Genomic DNA, 20,982 nt, shown 5'->3' with positions numbered 1-20,982 from the left:
TTTACAACTAAAATTTTGAATACAGAAATGTCAGATACTGAAAGATTACATAGTGACTCTGTTTATATGAAGTATAAAACTGAGCAAAGCCAGTCTAGACTATTAAAAGCAAGATAGTGGGTGGTGGCAGTCATTGGAAGGGGGCACAAAGGTGTTTCTTTGATGCTGGCAATACGTTTTTCTCAATCTGGGTGATGCTTTCACACATGTATTCAGTTCATAAAAATGTACTGAGTGCTCCATTTAGGTTGTGTGCATTTTTCCTTATGTATGTTCCACCTTGATAAGAAAATTTAAAGTGGTAAAACAATTAGGATAAGAGGGGAAGAACTTTTAGGAATTAGATGAAATGTCTGATTTCTTAAAGATATATTATTAGAGGTATAAAAGTAGGGAGATGTGTCCAAAAATTACAATTTTGTTTGTACATCCTGAGGTTAATAATATTTTGCTTCTTAAAAACTGTACTCTTTCCAGTATCAATGTTGCCATCAATTTATTGGCCAGCTCAATAGCTGTGTTGTCGCTAAAACATGAGGTTGTGTGGGTGAGGCACAGAGCATATGAACGTGAAGTATTCGATGTTTACTTTATCTTAATGAAACATTTGGAATTTGCATTCCATCACAAAGCAGATAAGCATGGCTGTGATGTCATAGAATGTATACAGTTCATGAAATTTTAACAGTCAGTTACCCAATACTTCCTCACTTTCCGAACTTTCTTTAGTGTTACTCAACCGTTTTTAAGGTTACTGCACTTACGTGCCACGCATATACTCTGAACACTAATTGTGTTGCTAGCCTTGGAGAAAATAGTGATAATCATGACCCAGACGTTTCTCCAAGAGAACTTATTCTAATGGTGAGCAAAACCAGACAGTGTGAACATCCCGGTTTATAGGGTTGCCCAGTGTGCGGGATAGTTGGAGAGGGAGAAACCACTTTCATTAGGAGGATGCAATGCTGGGTGAAGGGGCTTAGCAATGATGATCAACTGGAAGAACTTCTGAGAACTCTCAACATTGACACTCAAGCCAGAACCGGCACTCACCTGTCCATTTGGATGTGCGGCAGTGTTCTCGTTCCGATTCACAGGGTGCTGAAGCATTTTTGCAGTTTTGTTTAATTTGGCCCATTTATTAGTAGAGGTGACCAGTCTGCCTTAAGAAATTAATTCTAATCCGACAGATTTTAGTGGGACCCGTTTGCTGGCCACAGCAGCCCCTTCCCAGTGTTGTGCTCACATCCACCAGAGCAGCCTCTATTTTGGTGGAAATCGTCTGTTCTTCTTCCTCAGTTTTCCCCATGTCCCCCTGTGGCTTGGGAAACAGCTAATTCAGTGTCTATTTAAGGATCAAGAAAGAAAATGAAAAAAAATCTTTTAGGAAAATATTTTGAAATAATGAGAAAAATATGTAAGATGATAGAAGCAGGAAGTTAAACAGAAAAACAAAAAGCAGTCTAGTTTAATTATAACTAAATTTTAAAACTTTTCTTGTGTAATAACTAACTAAATTATCTGAAACTGGGAAATTGAGTTCTTTTTTACATAGATTTACATCTACTTGCATGGGGTCATCTCCTATGGTTGTATTTCCAAGTTAATATTTTATGTTCAGGATAAATAAATGAAGAGATGGATTTTTAGTTCCCAAACAAAAACTAAATAACATTACTTCATTTTTAGACCACATGAAAATAAAACCTATCTTGCTGTTGGAAGTATGAAGACATTGATGTTGAACGTGTCTTTATTTAATGCTGGAGATGATGCGTATGAGACAACTCTGCATATCAAGCTCCCCACCGGTCTTTACTTCATTAAGATTTTAGATCTGGTAAATATCAAACATATTTTTGGTCATCTGATGCAAACAGATGACTCATTGGAAAAGTCCCTGATGCTAGGAAAGACTGAGGGGAGAAGAAGGAAAGGGCGTCAGAGGCTGAGATGGCTGGATGGCATCACCGATGCAATGGACATGAACTTGGGCAAACTTTGGGAGATGGTGAGGGGTGGGGAGGCCTGATGTGCTGCAGTCCATGGGGCTGCAAAGAGTCAGACATGACTGAGTGACTGAACAACAACAAGTATCAAAAGCTATAATAGCATGATACTACATATTTTACTTAATTTTTTAAAGAATTTAAATGGTATGAATGACTATCACTTTGAGGTATAAATATTTGAGGTTTGAGTCTTAATATTCACACTTAGCACTCAGGTTTTCAGTGTTGTTACTTTCTCTGTGCCCCTAAACAAAATGGCAAGTTTCTTGGGATATGACTGAGAACAGGAGAGTCAGCTTCCTGCTTCCAAATGCTACTATGGGACAGAAGATACTGTCCAGTTATGCAAGCAAGCTGCCAGGTGCCACTGCTCTCCTCCCTGGTACATCCTCACCTGGGGCTATGATGCTGCTCCTCATGGTTGGGGTCTGGACGTGGGCAATACTGGCCTTCCATGCTGGGCTCCTGGAGATACTGCTCTGCCTTTTAGGTTCACATATACTGTCTCAGTCCCACAGAACTTCCAAAATGCTAGAACCAGTGTCAGATTCCAAAATCCCAGTGTCATCCAGTTGCATGCAAGTTTTTCTTTTCCTGAAGGAGTTTGGAGCATCTGGAAAGATTTTCTTTTTCCTTTTTACCATTGTGCCTTAGTCACGAGTGCTTAAACCCATCAATGAGGTTATTAGTAATGTTGAATTTGAAAGAGCAATGTTTCAATCACTTTCTTCTTGGATATTTCTCTGTCTCTTAGAAAATTTGCCCATCTCTCATCCAGAGACTTTCTTCACACTAATGGCATTTAGAAAGTCTTCTGACCTCTCACAGATATCTACTGCCCACCTCCACTAGAGCCTTGGGGGCCTACCTGCAGTGGTGAGAGGAAAAGTCAGCTACCGAGGGAAACATGCACCTATGAATGTACATAAGTGTGTATTTCCCCAAACATTTGAATATATGTATCATCGTGATTACAGTGTTTATAAGTAAATACCTTTATCGCCTTCTCACATCCCAGACAGAAGAGGGCCAATGAAATGCAGACCTTATGAATTCCTTGCTTAATAATTTTTCAAGGCACCCTGAGTTAAATAGTGAACACAGAAACACAGCTGAAAGCTGTAAGTCCAGGAATTATTCTGGGGAGAATTTATGTGAATTTAGACTAACTATATTCTTATACACACATGTTTATGTAATTTAATTCCTCCTGATTTATTCCAAAATTAAATAGAAAATGGTCTTCCAAGAAAGTACATTCTCTGGGGATGGTTTTCTTTTCAAAAACCATCCTTAAACATATGTGACGGATTTCTTGTCCCCTTCTACCTAAACCAGTTGTATCGTTTTTCCTTTCAGGAAGAGAAACAAATAAACTGTGAAGTGACAGACGGCTCTGGTGTAGTGAGACTTGACTGCAGGGTTGGTTACATATATGTAGATCATCTATCAAAGGTGAGCACTTATAGTTTTTGCTACTCACATGAATATAAAGTATTTTCTGTTTTCTGTATCTGTGCTGCATACAAATAATTTGTTGTTGTTATTTACTAAGTAAGTAGTTAAGAGACGTCAAACCAAAACTAACTGGGTTTGAGATCTTTGAGATTTTTATATTCTTGGCAATGTTCACTGTTTAAAAAAATTTTTTTAAGGGAGGGCACCTGTTTACGTCAGGATGGGCATGTGAATGTTCAATCAGAATTCTGCTCCCCAGTCTGACACTTTCCCAACACTCCCCCCTAGCCCACCCCAGGTGATTCTATCTGCCAGGCATGTTACCTCTGCTACACAAAAAGGTGTTTCTGGCAAGAGTCCACACACAAGTTGTTAAAGCATCTATCTCGAGTTTTTGTCGTTCTGGACCTGCCGCTCTTTACATTCAGAGGAGGCTTTGTCTGTGCGCGTCACTTGAGGGGATGCTGCCGCTTTACCATTGCCACAGACCCCACAGCTTCCCCGCAGCTGTCTCGAGGGCTAGCCTGTGCTTCTAGAACAGCATCTCAAATGCATTTCATATTTTTTAAACAATAAGAAAAACTAAAATTCAGATTGTAAAAAAAAATGGTTTTTATTATTTTTAAAATGGGCGTTCCCTGTCTGTGTTTTTCAGACAGATGTAAGTTTTCTTCTGGATGCCAGCTCACTCAGCAGAGCAGAAGAGGATCTCAGCATCACAGTACATGCCGCCTGGTACTTTTCACTAGGAAAAAACAACTGTGTTAGATGAACCCCTCACTTTGGGGGAGAGAAACGGGGGTCACTTTAGGGGAATCATGGACTATGTTCCATTATCTGCAGGAGCAAACTTCTTTTATGTGATCTGTTAAAACAAAAAAAACCTTCTAACCTAAAGCTTGATAGCATAGAGATAAATAGCAAAATAGCAGTGTAGACAATGACAGTGAGTTTCTGCCAGCTGTGGCATAAATTTTTTTTTACTGTTACATCTACTTTTCTTCTGACTCTTCCAAGAGCATATTTTAAACCAGCCTCCAAGTACATTAGGTATACGTGGGCGTAATTAGTTCTCTCTGATGAGAATTTTTGTGCTGACTGGACTCTAAGAGTCTCTTCTGTTCGCTTCTGTAGTGAAAATGAAGGGGAAACAGGCGATGTGACGCATAATGAGGTGACTGTGACAATACCTCTTAAGTATGAAGTCATGCTAACAGTTCACGGGTGAGTAGACATGAAAGCCTCCCGTACAGTTCTGAGCCGATTTTGAGTTCTGTTGCTTCTTAAATCATTGGTCAAAAACAGGTTTAAGGTTTCTTATGAAAAGAGCATGTGCTGTTTCTCTTAACAGTTACCCTCGGTGTTGCAGCCCATTGCTTAGCTCTTTGTGATTTTCACTCACTCTGTAGTCACCACTGAGACCACCTTATATTAATGTCCTGGGGGAGGAGACTTCTTCCTGGAAGAGTCCACCAAACCTCCAGCAGGCCACATTCAGCCTTTTTAGCTATACACTGCGCAGGCCAGGGCCCCAGAGTGCTGGCGTGCACCTTGTATGGCTATGCCCAGTGGCCACGGCAAGTGTGAGGTTTAGAGCAATGAAAGCTTGGCCACGTCACTCTTGTCCCAGCCCTGCACCTACCTGTGTGGCAGCCGAACTGGTACAGGAGAGCTGGCTCCCTTGTCCAGTCTCTACATCTGTGAGTTACGGAGTTCCTCCCCTACAGCCCCAGGGCCAGCATTCACTGACTCCTCACAACCTTAGTAATTCTTGGAGTGGACCCTTCTCTGATTCAGGAAGGAGATGTCAAGAGAAAGAATTTTTAAAATAGCATTGAGAAAATCTTTCATGATTTTGCTGGAAATTATTAAGCTGGTTAATCTTAGTTTAAAGCAACATTCTTAAAGCAATAGATGATACAAGATACAGAATGAAGAGATGGGCTTTTCTAGTTGCTCTAAATGTAAATCACCTCCAGTCATTTTTAACCAGCCATAATGCTGGCACATGGGTATATAACAATAAAGCCATGGACCCGAGTCTCTAGTTAGATAAAACGAGCAGGGGGAAAAGGAAGCCCTTCGAAGGCGGGACTGACGAGCAGAGAGAAGCCGATGCCATCTTTCTCGGATTCGAATGTGTATCTCGCCTCCTTGATTTTGTTACGATGAGTGTGTCGTCCTGGTTTTTGATTAAACACATCTTGTTATTTTGAGCAATGAACGCTCTGCAGCTATGAAGCTGCCTAAATCTGCAGCATTTGGATCTCTCTCTCTGCTGTAAAAAAAAAAAATCCTCTAACATATTACCTCATGCGTGTGTGCTAAGTCGCTTCTATCATGTCCAACTCTTTGCGACCCCATGGACTATAACTTGCCAGGCTCCTCTGTCCATGGGATTCTCCAGGCAAGAACACTGGAGTGGGTCGTCATGCCCTCCTCCAGGGGACCTTCCCGACCCAGGGTTCGAACCCACGTCTCCTACAGCTCCTGTGCTGCAGGCAGATTCTTTACTGCTGAGCCACCAAGAAGTCCATATTACCTCATGCTGCTGCTAAGTCGCTTCAGTCGTGTCCGACTCTGTGCGACCCCATAGACGGCAGCCCACCAGGCTCCCCCATCCCTGAGATTCTCTAGGCAAGAATACTGGAATGGGTTGTCATTTCTTTCTCCAATGCATGAAAGTGAAAAGTCAAAGTGAAGTCGCTCAGTCGTGTCCGACTCTTCGCGACCCCATGGACTGCAATGCAGCCTACCAGGCTCCTCTGTCCATGGGATTTTCCAGGCAAGAGCACTGGAGTGAGGTGCCATTGTGCTGCCAAATATTCACAACCTGGGGAATCGGGATTTCCCTAGAAAAATTCCTTTACTTCATTACCAACCATGCATATGTCTCATTTCAGGTAAAAGAGTGACAACCTCGTATTTTAACAAAAACTTGCCCTACTTATTGGTGTTTGAATTGTTCCCCACACTTGGGGTTCATTACAAATAGCCAGCAGGAATTGGTGGATGGTGAGAAGTAATTCAAAAATCTGTCAGATACACTGAAGTATAAGTGGATATTGGAGCCTGAGGGCAAAGCTAAGAATTTATCTCATATTTTTCAAGTTTGCATGAATCATTTGAGGGCTGAGAGAGATGGAACGGTCACTAGAGTGAGCTGGCAGTGTTGGGAATGAAGTAGAGGATATTGGTGGGAAGAGAAGTTTTCACCCAAACTAGAGCCCACAGCTTTCCAGTAGCGCCACGTGGGAAATTCATTACATTTTCACAAAAATTCTTATCTTAACAAGAAAGTGTTCTTACCTTTATCAAAAGTACTCCTAGGTACTTAGAAGCGTCTGTACTCTGAATTATGTCATATTTAAGAGATACGCTATATTCAGACTATAGAGAAAGGTTTTTCAAGTACCTCATCAAATAAGACAGTTGAATTAAATCTGAATTCTTTTCTGCCAGGTTTGTAAGTCCAGCTTCATTTATGTATGGACCAAAGGAGGAAGATGATGAGTTTGAAATGTGCGTGACAGAGAAAATGAACTTCACTTTCCACGTAAGATGACTGTGTTCATATTTTGTATTCATGTTGTGAACGAACTGTTACTGAGGCCCTGCTCCAGAGGACATCATGTGCGCGTGATGTCCCTCAGGTCTGGGAGGCCACAGATGGCTGGGGGCGGGGAGAGAGCTGCCTCAAGGCTCATGCCCTCGCTTCATGGGCCCCTTCTCTCCCATTCGTCCTGTCCCTATTACTGAGCCCACGCTCCTTATAGTCCAAGTGGGAACAGAGGTGATGCCTGAAATAGGCAAAGTTATGGGAGGAGCTGAATATGCTTGAGATACATGCAGAAATCAAAATAGGTCAAGAGGAAGGCATCGTTTGGTGCCAACCAGTGAAACTTGGTCCAAGCTTTATACAAATCCTAACATTACCAAGCGAAGATTTTACCTCCGCATCTCCACTTAATGTCCACTTGGTCAGCCTTACAGGCCATTGGTATATGCCTCTGTGACAAGTGATGTATCATTTAGTAAATCTTTTTAAAAGTGGAGAATATTATCATCATCCAGAAGTATTAACATACTAATATATAAGCTATAAATTCATTAACAATTTTTTTTACTGTCAAACTGAAATTTTTGTTACAGCATGGATGTTGATAGTGAGCAAATAATTGGAGACAATATCCAAAAAAAATATTTTTTCAATCAAAAGTACTACTCAGACATTCTCAGAGCTATATAACAATCTATAGAATGTGAGTGAGTCCTGGATTAGGTACATTATGATAATTGTAAGGTAATGCTTTTTAAAATGTGTATCAGAATCACTTGAGATGTTTATCCAAAACACAAACTCCTGGGCCTCTGCCCCAAATCTGTGGAAGAAGGGTGACCTCAGAATGCTCTTGAGTCTGTACTCAAGTTATTGTATTGTTATACTAGAATACACTAGTATTGGGAAAATGTAGTCTTCTACTTTTAAGTCCCCAAGAATGCTCCTGTCACAGTCCAGTGGGGGTCTATGTTCTGATAAACAGAAATTGAGTTGGACTCTAGAAGGCCTATTTATTTACAAATAATAGTTTAAAAGTATTTTTATAGTTAAATTACAATGGAGGGACTGGGCCTAGAGATGCTTTCAGTCTCTAGGCTTGATGAGTTGTTCAAGCATGAAGGTGTTCTCAGAAGTCTAAATGTTATTAGATGAACACGAATATACTGCAGGAGAGCTTGGTGATTTGCTGGCATCAGGAAGACCTTGTCTAAAGGTCTGGGTAGTGCTGGGCCCCATGGCTGACACTGCCTCTTACAGCTGCCCTGTGCTTCCAAGACCGGCAGTTACCACCTGTCCCAAAGCCAGGCATACTCCCGCTTAATCTAGGTGTCTGCATTCAGAATATTATTGCAAGACTCTGAGCCATGGTGTTTCATTTAGATATTATAACACATCTCTTTCCTAACTTACTGTGTTGGTTTGATAGTTTTCAGGAGGCAGTTCAGTTCAGTTGCTCAGTCGTGTTGGACTTTTTGCGACCCCACAGACTGTAGCACACCAGGCTTCCCTGTCCATCACCAACTGTTGGAGCTTACTCAAATTCATCACCGAGTCGGTGATGCCATAGAACCATCTCATCCTCTGTCATCCCCTTCTCCTCCTGCCTTCAATCTTTCCCAGCATCAGTGTCATTTCCAATGAGTCAGTTCTTCACATCAGGTGGCCAGAGTATTGGAGTTTCAGCTTCAGTGACATCAGTCTTTCCAATGACTATTCAGGACTGATTTCCTTTAGGATTGACTGGTTTGATCTCCTTGCAGTCCAAGGGATTCTCAAGAGTCTTCTCCAACACCACAGTTCAAAAGCATCCATTCTTTGGTGCTCAGCTTTCTCTATAGTCCAACTCTCACATCCATACATAACTACTGGAAAAACCATAGCCTTGACTAGATGGACCTTTGCTGTCAAAGTAATGTCTCTGCTTTTTAATAGACTGTCTAGGTTGGTCATAGCTTTTCTTCCAAGGAGCAAGCATCTTTTAATTTCATGGCTGCAATCACCATCTGCAATTTTGGAGCCCAAGAAAATAAAGTCTCTCACTGAGTTTAAGCCAACTTTTCACTCTCTTGTTTCACTTTCCTCAAGAGGCTCTTTAGTTTTTTGCTTTTTGCCATAAGGGTGGTATCATCTGCATATATGAGCTTATTGATATTTCTCCTAGCAATCTTGATTCCTGTTTGTGCTTCATCCAGCCTGGCATTTCACCTGATGTACTCTGCATATAAGTTAAATAAGCAGGGTGACAATATACAGTCTTGATGTACTCCTTTCCCAATTTGGAACCAGTCTGTTGTTCCATGTCCAATTCTAACTGTTGCTTCTTGACCTGCATACAGATTTCTCAGGAGGTAGGTCAGGTGGTCTGGTACTACCATCTCTTGAAGAATTTTCCACAGTTTATTGTGATCCACACAGTCAAAGGCTTTCAGTTCAGTTTAGTCACTCAGTCATGTCTGACTCTGCGATCGTATGAACTGCAGCACACCAGGCCTCCCTGTCCATCACCAACTCCTGGAACTTACCCAAACTCATATCCATTGAGTCAGTGAAGCCACACAACCATCTCATCCTCAGTCATCCCCTTCTCCTCCTGCCTTCAATCTTTCCCAGCATCAAGGTCTTTTCAAATGAGTCAGCTCTTTGCATCAGGTGGCCAAAATATTGGAGTTTCAGCTTTAACATCAGTCCTTCCAATGAACACACAGGACTGATCTCCTTTAGGATTGACTGGTTGGATCTCCAGTCCAAGGGACTCTCAAGAGTCTTCTCCAACACCACAGTTCAAAAGCATCAATTCTTCTGCGCTCAGTTTTCTTTATAGTCCAACTCTCACATCCATACATGACCACTGGAAAAAGCATAGTCTTAACTAGTTGGACCTTTGTTGATAAAGTAATGTCTCTGCTTTTTAATATGCTGTCTAGATTGGTCATAACTTTCCTTCCAAGGAGTAAGCGTCTTTTAATTTCATGGCTGCAATCACCATCTGCGGTGATTTTTGGAGCACCCCCAAAATAAAGTCAGCCACTGTTTCCCCATCTATTTGGGGAAGGGAAGTGATGGGACTGGATGCCATGATCTTAGTTTTCTGAATGTTGAGCTTTAAGCCAACTTTTTCACTCTCCTCTTTCACTTTCATCAAGAGGCTCACTAGCTCTTCTTCACTTTCTGCCATAAGGGTGGTGTCATCTGCATATCTGAGGTTATTGATGTTTCTCCCAGCAGTCTTGATTCCAGCTTGTACTTCCTCCAGCCCAGCATTTCTCATGATGTACTTTGCATATAAGTTAAATAAGCAGGGTGACAATATACAGCCTTGACGTACTCCTTTTCTTATTTGGAATCAGTCTGTTGTTCCATGTCATAGTCAATAAAGCAGATGTTTTTCTGGAACTCTCTTGCTTTTTGATCCAATGGATGTTGGAAATTTGATCTCTGGTTCCTCTGCCTTTTCTAAATCCAGCTTAAACATCTGGAAGTTCATGGTTCACATACTGTTGAAGCCTGGCTTGGAGAATTTTGAGAATTACTTTGCTAGCATGTGAGATGAGTGCCATTGTGTGGTAGTTTGAACATTCTTTGGTATTGCCTTTCTTTGGGATTAGAGTGAAAACTGGCCTTTTCCAGTCCTGTGGCCACTGCTGAGTTTTCTAATTTGCTGGCATATTGAGGGCAGCACTTTCACAGCATCATCTTTTAGGTTTTGATATAGTTCAACTGGAATTCCATCACCTCCACTAGCTTTGTTCACAGTGATGCTTCCTAAGGCCCACTTGACTTCACCAGGATGTCTGGCTCTAGGTGAATGATCACACCATCATGGTTATCTGGGTCATGAAGATCTTTTTTGTATAGTTCTTCTGTGTATTCTTGCCACCTCTTCTTAATATCTTCTGCTTCTGTTAGGTCCATACTGTTTCTGTCCTTTATTGGGCCCATTTTTGCATGAAATGTTCCCTTGTTGTCTCTAATTTTCTTAAAGAGATCTCTAATCTTTCCCATTCTGTTATTTTCTTCTACTTCTTTGCATTGATCACTGAGTATTTTGGCTCAATTTTCTTTAATCCCCAGATTTATCAATGACAATGATAAATTGTTTTATCATTTATCAAGAATTTGATATCTGTATTTATATTATGATATTTGTTATCAAATATTATCAAATAACTACTAAAATATATATATTGTATATTTATATTTAACATGATCAAGAATCAAGATATTTATCATTTATCAAGATCTTCCCTTTATGCATATTATTAAAAACCTGTTTTTTTCTAAAACCTAATAACCTACCCTTTTCTAATTTTCTGAGTTCTTCCACATTATAATTACCCTGAACTTAAATATATTTTTACTCATTGCTGATGATTATTCTCTTAGCACAGAGTGACTTTATGAAAACAACATATTATTTAGAATTAGAATACCTAGGTTTCAGTCCCACTTCTTACCATTTTTTGACTGTGATCTTGGATACCACATTAATCCCTCTTAGCATCTTCCTGAGTCGGTGAATAATAAAATGTTAACCCACCTCATGGAGTAGTTATAAGGACAATTGATCTCGTTTTTTTAGATCAGTAATGTGCCAGGTACAGTTTTGAACAACAGAGGTTTGAACTGCACTGGTCCACTTAGATGTGGATTTTTTTCAATAGTAAATTCTGTAGTTTAGAACCAACCATTGGTTGGTTGAATCTGTGACTACAGAGAAATCAGGTATACAGAGGGTTGACTATAAGTTGTACTTGGAGTTTCAATTGCACTGAGGGTCAGTGACCTTACCCCCCTGAACTGTATATTATCGATGTCTTCTTCTTCAGACTATTTCTGCAGTAAACCATCAGTGCAAACATTTTGTTCTAATCACCAAAAGGAAAGAGCTAGGAATAATAACTAGTTGCATTGTTAGCAAACATTTTAAAGTTCTGATAGTGGATATTCTATAAACCTCCCCCCTTATAAATGTTGCATGAAATACCCAGGTTCACCTGAGAAGCTCATTGCTATCTGTACTTTTATAAAATGTGTTTTTTGAGTGTTTAAAACTTTTTGCTTATCAGGTCATCAACACCGGCCAAAGCATGGCTCCAAATATTAGTGTGGAAATAATGATACCAAATTCTTTTAGTCCCCGAACCGACAAGCTGTTCAACGTTTTGGATGTCCAGGTAAAAATGGGGTTCCCTCCTTTATTCTAAGTCATATTGCTGAAACGGAGCTTTGTTACCTTACTTCAGTCACATTTGGTCTCAGCTATGAATTCACCATGCATTTATTGCGTACACTTTGATTATTGCATTAGAACTGTGCGATTACAGTGGAATCTCTACATGTGACGATAACAAAATTATGCTCTATCTTTTGGTAGATTTTCTTTGATCGGATTCTCCATAAAGCTTGAGACCAATGTTGAAAAATCAGTACTTCAGCCTTTTATTATCAAATAACTACTAAGAATCAATATTCTTATGTGGATTCTATCTGAATTAGTTTTACCTTCCCAGTTTTAAGACAAGCAATCAGCAAATAAATCCACTCAATAGATTTGAGAGGTAATCCTTAAAAATCCTACCTGAATTCCAGATTGAGATGGTAGGGCAGGCTGCTGTAACACTTGACTGTGTGTCTGAAGCCAAAGAAATACGTTCAGTTTTATGCTAATGTTCAGTTTTCATACTGCCCTAATTTTTTTAAGGTTAAGGCCCTTTGATCAGTTTAGGACTATATCAAGCCTCTAAAATTTTTCTGAGTTTTGTTGCATTTTTTTAACCTCAAAGATTTAACCTCTCCAAAATCTGTCAAAAAATATTTTCACATAATTTTAGAAGTACTTGATATATTTCTTAAAAGGTAAGCTTTGAAAGGTAAGTTTTAAAAGCCATGTAGCTATTGTCCTTCCCAATACTGGATGAGTTTTCTTGCTCTCTATCTTTGTAGACTACTGCTGGAGAATGCCATTTTAAGAATTATCAAAGAAAGTGTACATTAGACCAGCAAAAAGGCACAATGGAGACCCTTAAAGATACATTCAGATTTCTGTCAAAGACTGATAAGAGGCTCCTGGTAAGTTTCAGTGTTTTGCTTTCCAACGTCCAGAACTGAAACACTTAAAATCATGGACCAAGAGGTTTGAACTGTCAGTTGAGTATAGGAGAGAAGCCAAGTCAGGTAATGTTCTTGTGTGTGAGGAGCAGGCATGATTGGAGAGTTGAGATACACCCAGGATTAAATATATACTATATACTGCTGCTGCTAAGTCGCTTCAGTTGTGTCCGACTCTGTGCAACCCCATAAACAGCAGCCCACCAGGGTCTGCCGTCCCTGGGATTCTGCAGGCAAGAACACTGGAGTGGGTTGCCATTTCCTTCTCCAATGCATGAAAGTGAAAGGTGAAAGTGAAGTTGCTCAGTCGTGTCCGACTCTGTGCGACCCCATTGACTGCAGCCTGCCAGGCTCCTTCATCCATGGGATTTTCCAGGCAAAAGTACTGGAGTGGGTTGCCATTGCCTTCTCCCTCCATCTAGTCAAGGCTATGGTTGTTCCTGTGGTCATGTATGGATGTGAGAGTTGGACTGTGAAGAAGGCTGAGCGCCGAAGAATTGATGCTTTTGAACTGTGGTGTTGGAGAAGACTCTTGAGAGTCCCTGGGACTGCAAGGAGATCCAACCAGTCCATTCTAAAGGAGATCAACCCAGGGATTTCTTTGGAAGAAATGATGCTAAAGCTGAAACTCCAGTACTTTGGCCACCTCATGCGAAGAGTTGACTCATTGGAGAAGACTTTGATGCTGGAAGGGATTGGGGGCAGGAGGAGAAGGGGACGACTGAGGATGAGATGGTTGGATGGCATCACTGACTCGATGGATGCAACTCTGAGTGAACTCCGGGGGTTGGTGATGGACAGGGAGGCCTGGCGTGCTGCGATTCCTGGGGTCACAAAGAGTCGGACACGACTGAGCAACTGAACTGAACTGAACTGATACCATACTAGTCATTATTTATTTAAGTGCTCAATTCATGCCAACCAGACATTGTACCAGACCCTTTAGGGGGTTGGTCAAGATGTCCTCAGCTGAGCAACCTCTGGTTGCATGAAATTTCCACTTTTTTTCATTTTAGTGAATATATGTGGGGGGAAAGGGGGACAAGGAAAGCCTCCAAATGATCCAAGTTTTATCATAGAACATGTAACTAAGCAAATACTCTCATGTCTTTTTCTATCCCAGAATATTTTCATAAAAATAATGAAACATATGATACAGTTCAAATACTTGTTTTGTTATAATTTATTATAAATATTTGTGTTTTCTTTGAAGCAAGATAATTTTTAAGTGCCACTAATGAAAGCATATCCTTAATTCCATGTTTATAGCAAGATAAATTTTTGCAAATGCCAGTAGTGGGAGCAGATCTTGAATTCCATGTAAAATATTTTAGCCATCTTTTAAAAAATGTTTAAATTTTAACATGGCTCTTTTGTATTCTTTTTAAGTACTGCATGAAAGCTGATCCATATTGCTTAGATATCTCATGCCATTTTGGGAAAATGGACAGTGGAAAAGAAGCCAGTGTTCACATTCAGTTGGAAGGTCGCCCATCCATTTTAGAAATGGTAAGTCTGTGATACAGTGACAACTTTGTGGATAAGATTTCAGACAGACCTTACAAACACAACCATCTTATGCAGGTAGGATGGTAAGGAGGCATTCAACAAATTAAGAAGGTATGAATGACTGTAAAATCTGGAATGAAATTCTAAAACTGTTCCCATTTATCACTTCAAAATACACTGTCAAAATGACATGGTTTTAGTAACTAAACAGATAACGTGGGCTATAAAATAGACTATAATTAAGAGATTTTACAAAGCATGTCCAACTATGACTGTCACTCAAATTAGTTAGCTGCCTTAACATTTCATATATCCTTAGTTATTTACAAATTATGCTTAAAGACCTACTATTGTATATAGTATACACTTACTAAAAATTAAGACTTCCATAAAATCTAAAACATCAAAATTTAACAAAACACAAACATACAAGAACAGAAACACACTTTTAAGGACGTGAAGTTTGAAGGCTTGAATTAAAAATTAACTAAATACATGTTAGACTTCTTCCTGGAAAGGAGTGTGTATATTTATGAGAAGTACTTTGAGATAAAATTTTCTTATCTGATCAATATGAGTAATAGATCTTTCTCAGAGTTGTTCAGATTAGATGATCTTTATAAAGAATTTAGTACATAGCACATAATAAGCCAAAGGAAATGACAGGTATCATGTTCTGTTAAGAGGAGAAGTTGAAATTACCACAAGGTGGTTAGGAGGAAGACACATCAGACAGGGAAACATGAGCTCTCCATTTCAGTTGTGAGTCATTTAGACTTCTGCAGTCTGCCTTCATACTCGCAGGGTCCAGTTTTTTCACCAGCGGGCACCAGTGGCATTCTGGACGAAATACTTCTTTGTTGTCAGGGGCTGTCCTGTGCTAGAATAGCTGGCCTCCACCCACTAAATGCTAGCAGCGCCCCGTCCCCATGCCTGCTGGCCGGAAATGTCTCCAGATGTAAATGACCATCCTCCAGGGTACAGAATCATCCCTGTTGAAAAGCACTGCTCCAGATAAAGTACATAGTTTATTTTTAGCTCTAAAATTCTACATGTTCTCTCCAAAATGTTAAATAACCTTTACACCATAGTTTTAACTTTTGCAGGTCACAGACTTCTATAAGAATTTGATCAAAGAATATATTCTCATCTACCCTAATGAATGCAAAAAAAAAAAAATCTCAATTTTCAATAAAACTTCAAAGGGCCTTAGAGTTTGTGAAGCCCATTTACAGACGTCTAAGCCCTGAATTCTTGGTTATGAAGTCCCTCTCTCTGTTAGATAGTAAAACTGAGTTCATCCAGTGATTTTATTTTTGAATGCTATAAATATTTGTACCAGATTTTTTCATTATAGCATTTGGTTTACTATCTGTATTTGATCAAATACAGATAGTATACCAAATACTACAAGAAAAGCCCAAAGAAAATTAATTTGAGGAAATGTTTATCAAACAAAGAAAGTCTTCCCTAAGGAAAAAATATACTAATAACTATCAAATAATATTTAAATATTAATTAATACAAAGGACATGCCTTTGGAACTAAAGGAAGCATTGCATTGCAATTAAATACAAATGGTGAAATAAGCTGGAGAAGATAACTTGTGAAAACTTTTAGTTTCTCATGATCATTACCTGGTATATGTTTTCATGAAATAAAACTATGTCTCTTTTCTTTAAACAGGATGAGACTAGAGCACTGAAGTTTGAAATAAGAGCAACAGCTTTTCCAGAGCCAAATCCCAAAGTTATTGAATTAAAGAAGGATGAGAATGTTGCCCATGTAAGATTACCTTTTTAACTGAAACATAAGGATTATGGGAAAAATAATATTGCTAGGGTGTTTGGTCAGGAAAACCACAGAGAGCCTAAAATACTTTATTGGGGAGTGGCATTTTCTACAGCTGGCAGGAAGGAATGACGCAGCTCTTTCAGAAGGTGATTCTGGTAGAATGAATTGGAGGGAGAACCACAGACACAGCACATTACACTCCCTGTTTCTCAAACATTTACCCATGTTTCCTATGGTTGTGTTAGAACAGAAAGAGAATGGGAAGGAATATTCTAAATACTGTTGGGGAAAATAGAGGGGCTTCAAAGGAAATAGAGGCAAGTTTTTAAAATGGTGGTTCCTTCTTTTGGTTAATTTATGTAGGTTCTCCTCGAAGGACTACATCATCAAAGACCCAGACGCCATTTCACTATAATGATTATTTCAAGTAGCTTGCTCCTCGGACTTATTTTACTTTTCCTCATTTCTTATGTTATGTGGAAGGTAAGCCTTTAATAATTACCAATGTTGAACCACCCAAAATTCTATTCTTGAGTTTTCTCAAAGCCAACTTGTGACTCCCACATTACTAGATTTAAGTATTTCAGTATTTTTAATGTTAGTTTTAAATTCCTAAGTGGACTGATATTTAATAGTACTGATCACATGTGTCTCTTAACTTCAGTACCAAAGTCTTTCTAGAAAAATATGCTTTCTTAAAGATAACTGATTTTCAATGAATATTCAATATAACAGAAGTTTTGAAAGACTTTCTAAAAAAGCATTTGGAAAGCACTGCACATTTATATGTTGAATTTCAATTTTGGAGCGTGTGTAAGCAGCACCGAGAAACCCTATAGTAACAACAAAACAAGGCTGTATCTCCCAAACTAATTTTTACTGACTACAATTGTCATTGACTGTTGAGACATTTAATGTGTTCATAACTATACAGCAGTGATTATACTATGTTATTTTCAGGCTGGCTTCTTCAAAAGACAGTACAAATCTATCCTACAAGAAGAAAATAGAAGAGACAGTTGGAGTTACATTAACAGTAAAAGTGATAAAGATGAGTGAAGACTTATTTCAAGTTAACAGAACAACTCAGGTTACAATATATTAAACAAAAATTTTAGATATTGTTTACAAGAAACCATGAATTCTGCTCAGACTTCATGTACTTCTTTTAATAATGACCATGTGACATAGTATGTCTTCATCATTGCTTGGACTTTTCAACTGCATTATCTTTGGATACATTACAGTATTACCTTTGGAGTTATTTTCTCTCAGACGATAATCTTGCAGCTCTAAAATGGATATAAAAACACTAAAGCATCAACTTATTCAAGAGAAGTAATCCCTGGAAGATATCTTGAAAGTGCATTAGAATTAAAATTATGTGGAGGAAGTAAACAACTCATCTGGAGAAGACTTAGACTTGTAGTATTATTCCTTTGAAAGAAATACTATTCACCATATGTGTTTGCTTTGGTAAAATTAATTCCACCCAGTAGGCAATGACTCATTCCTAATAGCTCTTTGAGAATTGTTTGGAATATGTTCTCTAGAAATATTTAGCAGAATTTTTCAACACGCTGTCACCAAATTTTCTAATGAATAGAAAAGAACCACTATCATTTTAAAGCAGATATCTTTAAAGACACTGATTTGTAATCTATTGCCTATGAGCTTTGATCAGCAACCAGTCTATGAATATTATGGTCTGATGAGCAAACTTCAGACTGAACTTATACACTGGTTTGAGCTTAAAGGGGTGATTTCTGGATAATTATTGTTTATACTGCCATGTATTTTTTTCTTTTTGTACATATATGTTCTTTTAGAAACATTATGTATATATATATTTATATAGGTATAAATCCAATAAGTCTTTCTGTAACACAATTTTATCAAGGTAAAGGTACTGAAGAGTAAATTTTAAAAATCCATCTTTAGTCAAATTTTTTTGTTTATAAAAACAATACTTAGAATTCTAATTTATATTCTAAAACAGATTGAATGTTGCACTTTAGCTGATATTTGAAATATACATACACTGATATATGTAAAATATGAAAACTGTACCTCACTAAGTTTTTAAAAATCAGAGCCTTCCAAAGATGATATTGGGGACAAATATTTCATATAAATTAGATACTGTTTAAAATGTGGACTGTCAAAATTCAGCCAATAGATAAATTCTTGTTTGGATGTTATTCTTTTCTCAAGTGTAAGTATGAAATGTACTTTCACCAGTGCTATAATGGTGAATGCTATAAGGGCATTCTCTTCTGCATGGAACTAGAAAACAAAATTCACAAATTTACCTGTAAATTGAAAAATGTAGATTTAGCTTAGATAAAAATATGACACGAAAATTTCCATGTTTTAGTGATAAGTGAAATATTTTAAGTTTTTTGTTGATCTTACATACTTTTATAATGAAGTAGTTTCTTTCTGGGTCTAAAATAATTTATCTTTAAATGTCTCTTTATTTTCAAATAGAGTCTTTTTTTGTAATATTTATTCTTACTTATAAACTAAATGCTGATAACTGCAGAACATAATTTCATCTGATTTATTTCTACATCTAACTTGATATGAAGGTTGTGGCCAAATTTTCAAAATCTGTCATGGGACGTGATAAGTTAGGGGCCGCTCTTTACTGTTATGGAAAAGGATTTCTTCATATGAGGTCCCTGCCAACAGCTGTCTTCTTCAGACTGCTTCATTTCTGCTATCTGTTCACATATTGGTGGCTGGAAAAGGAGAAATGCACAGCAGTCGGTGAAGGCATTTCAGCAGCAAGACCCAGTGAGCATGAAACCTTCTTAACTTGGTGTGTAACCAATAGAAGTTAAAATGTTTAAAGTAGTTCTTTCAAGAAAATATCTAGGCTCATTGATAGAAAATCAAATCCAAATTTAAAGCTGCTTTCTCAAGGATGATCCCTGAGGAGATTTAAATCTGGTTCTTTCCTACTAGAAATAACAGCATTTCAGGTAGCACTGAGTACAGTGCAAACAACATGCTAGACTCGCCAGACAGCAGGGCTTTCAGGAGCAAGAGGAACACAGCTCCCTACGGGGCCAGATTATGACTCCTTATGTATTTTGCATATTTATATATTTTATCTACTTTGTGTATAATGGACTTCAAACTCCAATCACTTTGAGCTTTCAGTTTTCAGAGACAGTCACAAAATTGGTGCTATAACTTTAATCCATCTTTTTTGTTTTTGCCAAGTAGTCTACATATTAGAGATTTTGAGGGAAAAAACATAGTACTATTTCTGGTTATATGATTTCCTAAATGTGTAATTTTGAAATATAATCTTGCTGGAATACTTACCTCATCAGGATATCAGAACATTCTTACATGAACTCTGATCTGTTGGTACCAGGCTATCGAAATTTAACATCAGAACTGATGGACTCAAATCCAGGAAGAAAGAATCCAAATTATTTCACTTTGGAATTAATCTATGTTAAATATTGATATAGCTTGTTTAAATTTCAAATACCGGAGATGTTTATTTTCCATTCCAATAAATACTCTCCAAAAACCAAAATTTCAGTTGTTTTGTATATATTTCATGTCTTATTTTTTTAAGTTTAGAAGCTAATTTTAGTAACGTCAAAAATAGCAATTTTAATTCCTTTTCAAAATAGATATTTTTCCTTATTAAAATATCTGATTAATTAAAATATAATATATATTTTCATATTAAAATTCTAGTTTCCACATTCCTCTTATAAACAACTACATGTTACTTTGGAATCATTCATTTCTTCCATGCTTCTTCCATAAAGATTGATAAGTCTTGGGTGTACTCTGTAAAGAATATAATAAACATGACTGATTATTTCATTAACCTATCATTCTGTTATTTTTCATACATAACACCTATTGAATGCAGTGCATACTACCAAATTCAAATCTAATGATAACCAACAAACACATATTCATGGCAGAGCTGCCATTTAGAAAACACACAGGGCCTGATAAATCAGTAGCACTAATTCCTGTAAAGCCCAGTACATTGTGGCTGTAGAAAGCTCACATCTAGCAGGCCACTCAGGGAGCCCTGCACACTTCCACTCATGGAGTCATAGTACTTACGGAAAATGAGTTTGCCTGTTTATAACCAGCTGCTCTTGCTAATAAATAATATGTAAAATTGTTCTTATGTAAAGTATGCTTTGGAAAGATGATAAAAGCAAACTGCTGAACACAAGTATTTGTTGTGGGTAAAAGGAAATTTAAAATTGTAACCATCTGCTATTCAAGTGACTTCATCAGGTATAAGATCTTAATCTATTTTTAAAAATTCAAAGTGGAATTTTCAGACATACATTATCTGTATAGTTTATGAAGAATGGTAGTTTGGAACACCAACATAGAGACTCATAACCAAAGAAAATGGTTGTACATAACAACTGGTGAATAAATAAAAAGTTATACTTTTTATTAAAATTGTACATGTGTCTTTTTATGTGTTCCTGATTTACTATCTAGCCAGCTGCCTGCTTCAATGGTATAAATGGAAACTTC

General features: G+C 38.0%; 2 protein-coding genes across 3 annotated transcripts in view; one reads left to right on the top strand and one right to left on the bottom strand.

The window, feature by feature from the left end:
* ITGA4 (integrin subunit alpha 4) overlaps positions 1-20,904 on the top strand; it is a 95,242-nt gene extending 74,338 nt beyond the window's left edge. The window contains exons 18-28 of the mRNA XM_004004537.6: positions 1,690-1,840; positions 3,372-3,467; positions 4,126-4,205; positions 4,605-4,694; positions 6,933-7,026; positions 12,099-12,206; positions 12,976-13,101; positions 14,530-14,649; positions 16,336-16,434; positions 16,807-16,926; positions 17,404-20,904. Coding sequence (XP_004004586.2) covers positions 1,690-1,840; positions 3,372-3,467; positions 4,126-4,205; positions 4,605-4,694; positions 6,933-7,026; positions 12,099-12,206; positions 12,976-13,101; positions 14,530-14,649; positions 16,336-16,434; positions 16,807-16,926; positions 17,404-17,502 — 1,183 coding nt within the window. The 3' untranslated portion in view covers positions 17,503-20,904. The remainder of the gene's footprint in view (positions 1-1,689; positions 1,841-3,371; positions 3,468-4,125; positions 4,206-4,604; positions 4,695-6,932; positions 7,027-12,098; positions 12,207-12,975; positions 13,102-14,529; positions 14,650-16,335; positions 16,435-16,806; positions 16,927-17,403) is intronic.
* Positions 14,306-20,982, bottom strand: part of CERKL (ceramide kinase like) — a 138,397-nt gene continuing 131,720 nt past the window's right edge. For both annotated transcript variants that reach the window (XM_027964779.2, XM_027964780.2), the window contains one exon: positions 14,306-20,262. In XM_027964779.2, coding sequence (XP_027820580.2) covers positions 20,181-20,262 — 82 coding nt within the window. In that variant the 3' untranslated portion in view covers positions 14,306-20,180. The remainder of the gene's footprint in view (positions 20,263-20,982) is intronic.

The sequence above is a fragment of the Ovis aries genome, chromosome 2 (genome assembly GCF_016772045.2).
Source record: "Ovis aries strain OAR_USU_Benz2616 breed Rambouillet chromosome 2, ARS-UI_Ramb_v3.0, whole genome shotgun sequence".
In the NCBI taxonomy this organism is placed as follows: domain Eukaryota; kingdom Metazoa; phylum Chordata; class Mammalia; order Artiodactyla; family Bovidae; genus Ovis; species Ovis aries.
This window is presented reverse-complemented; position numbering and strand designations above follow the sequence as displayed.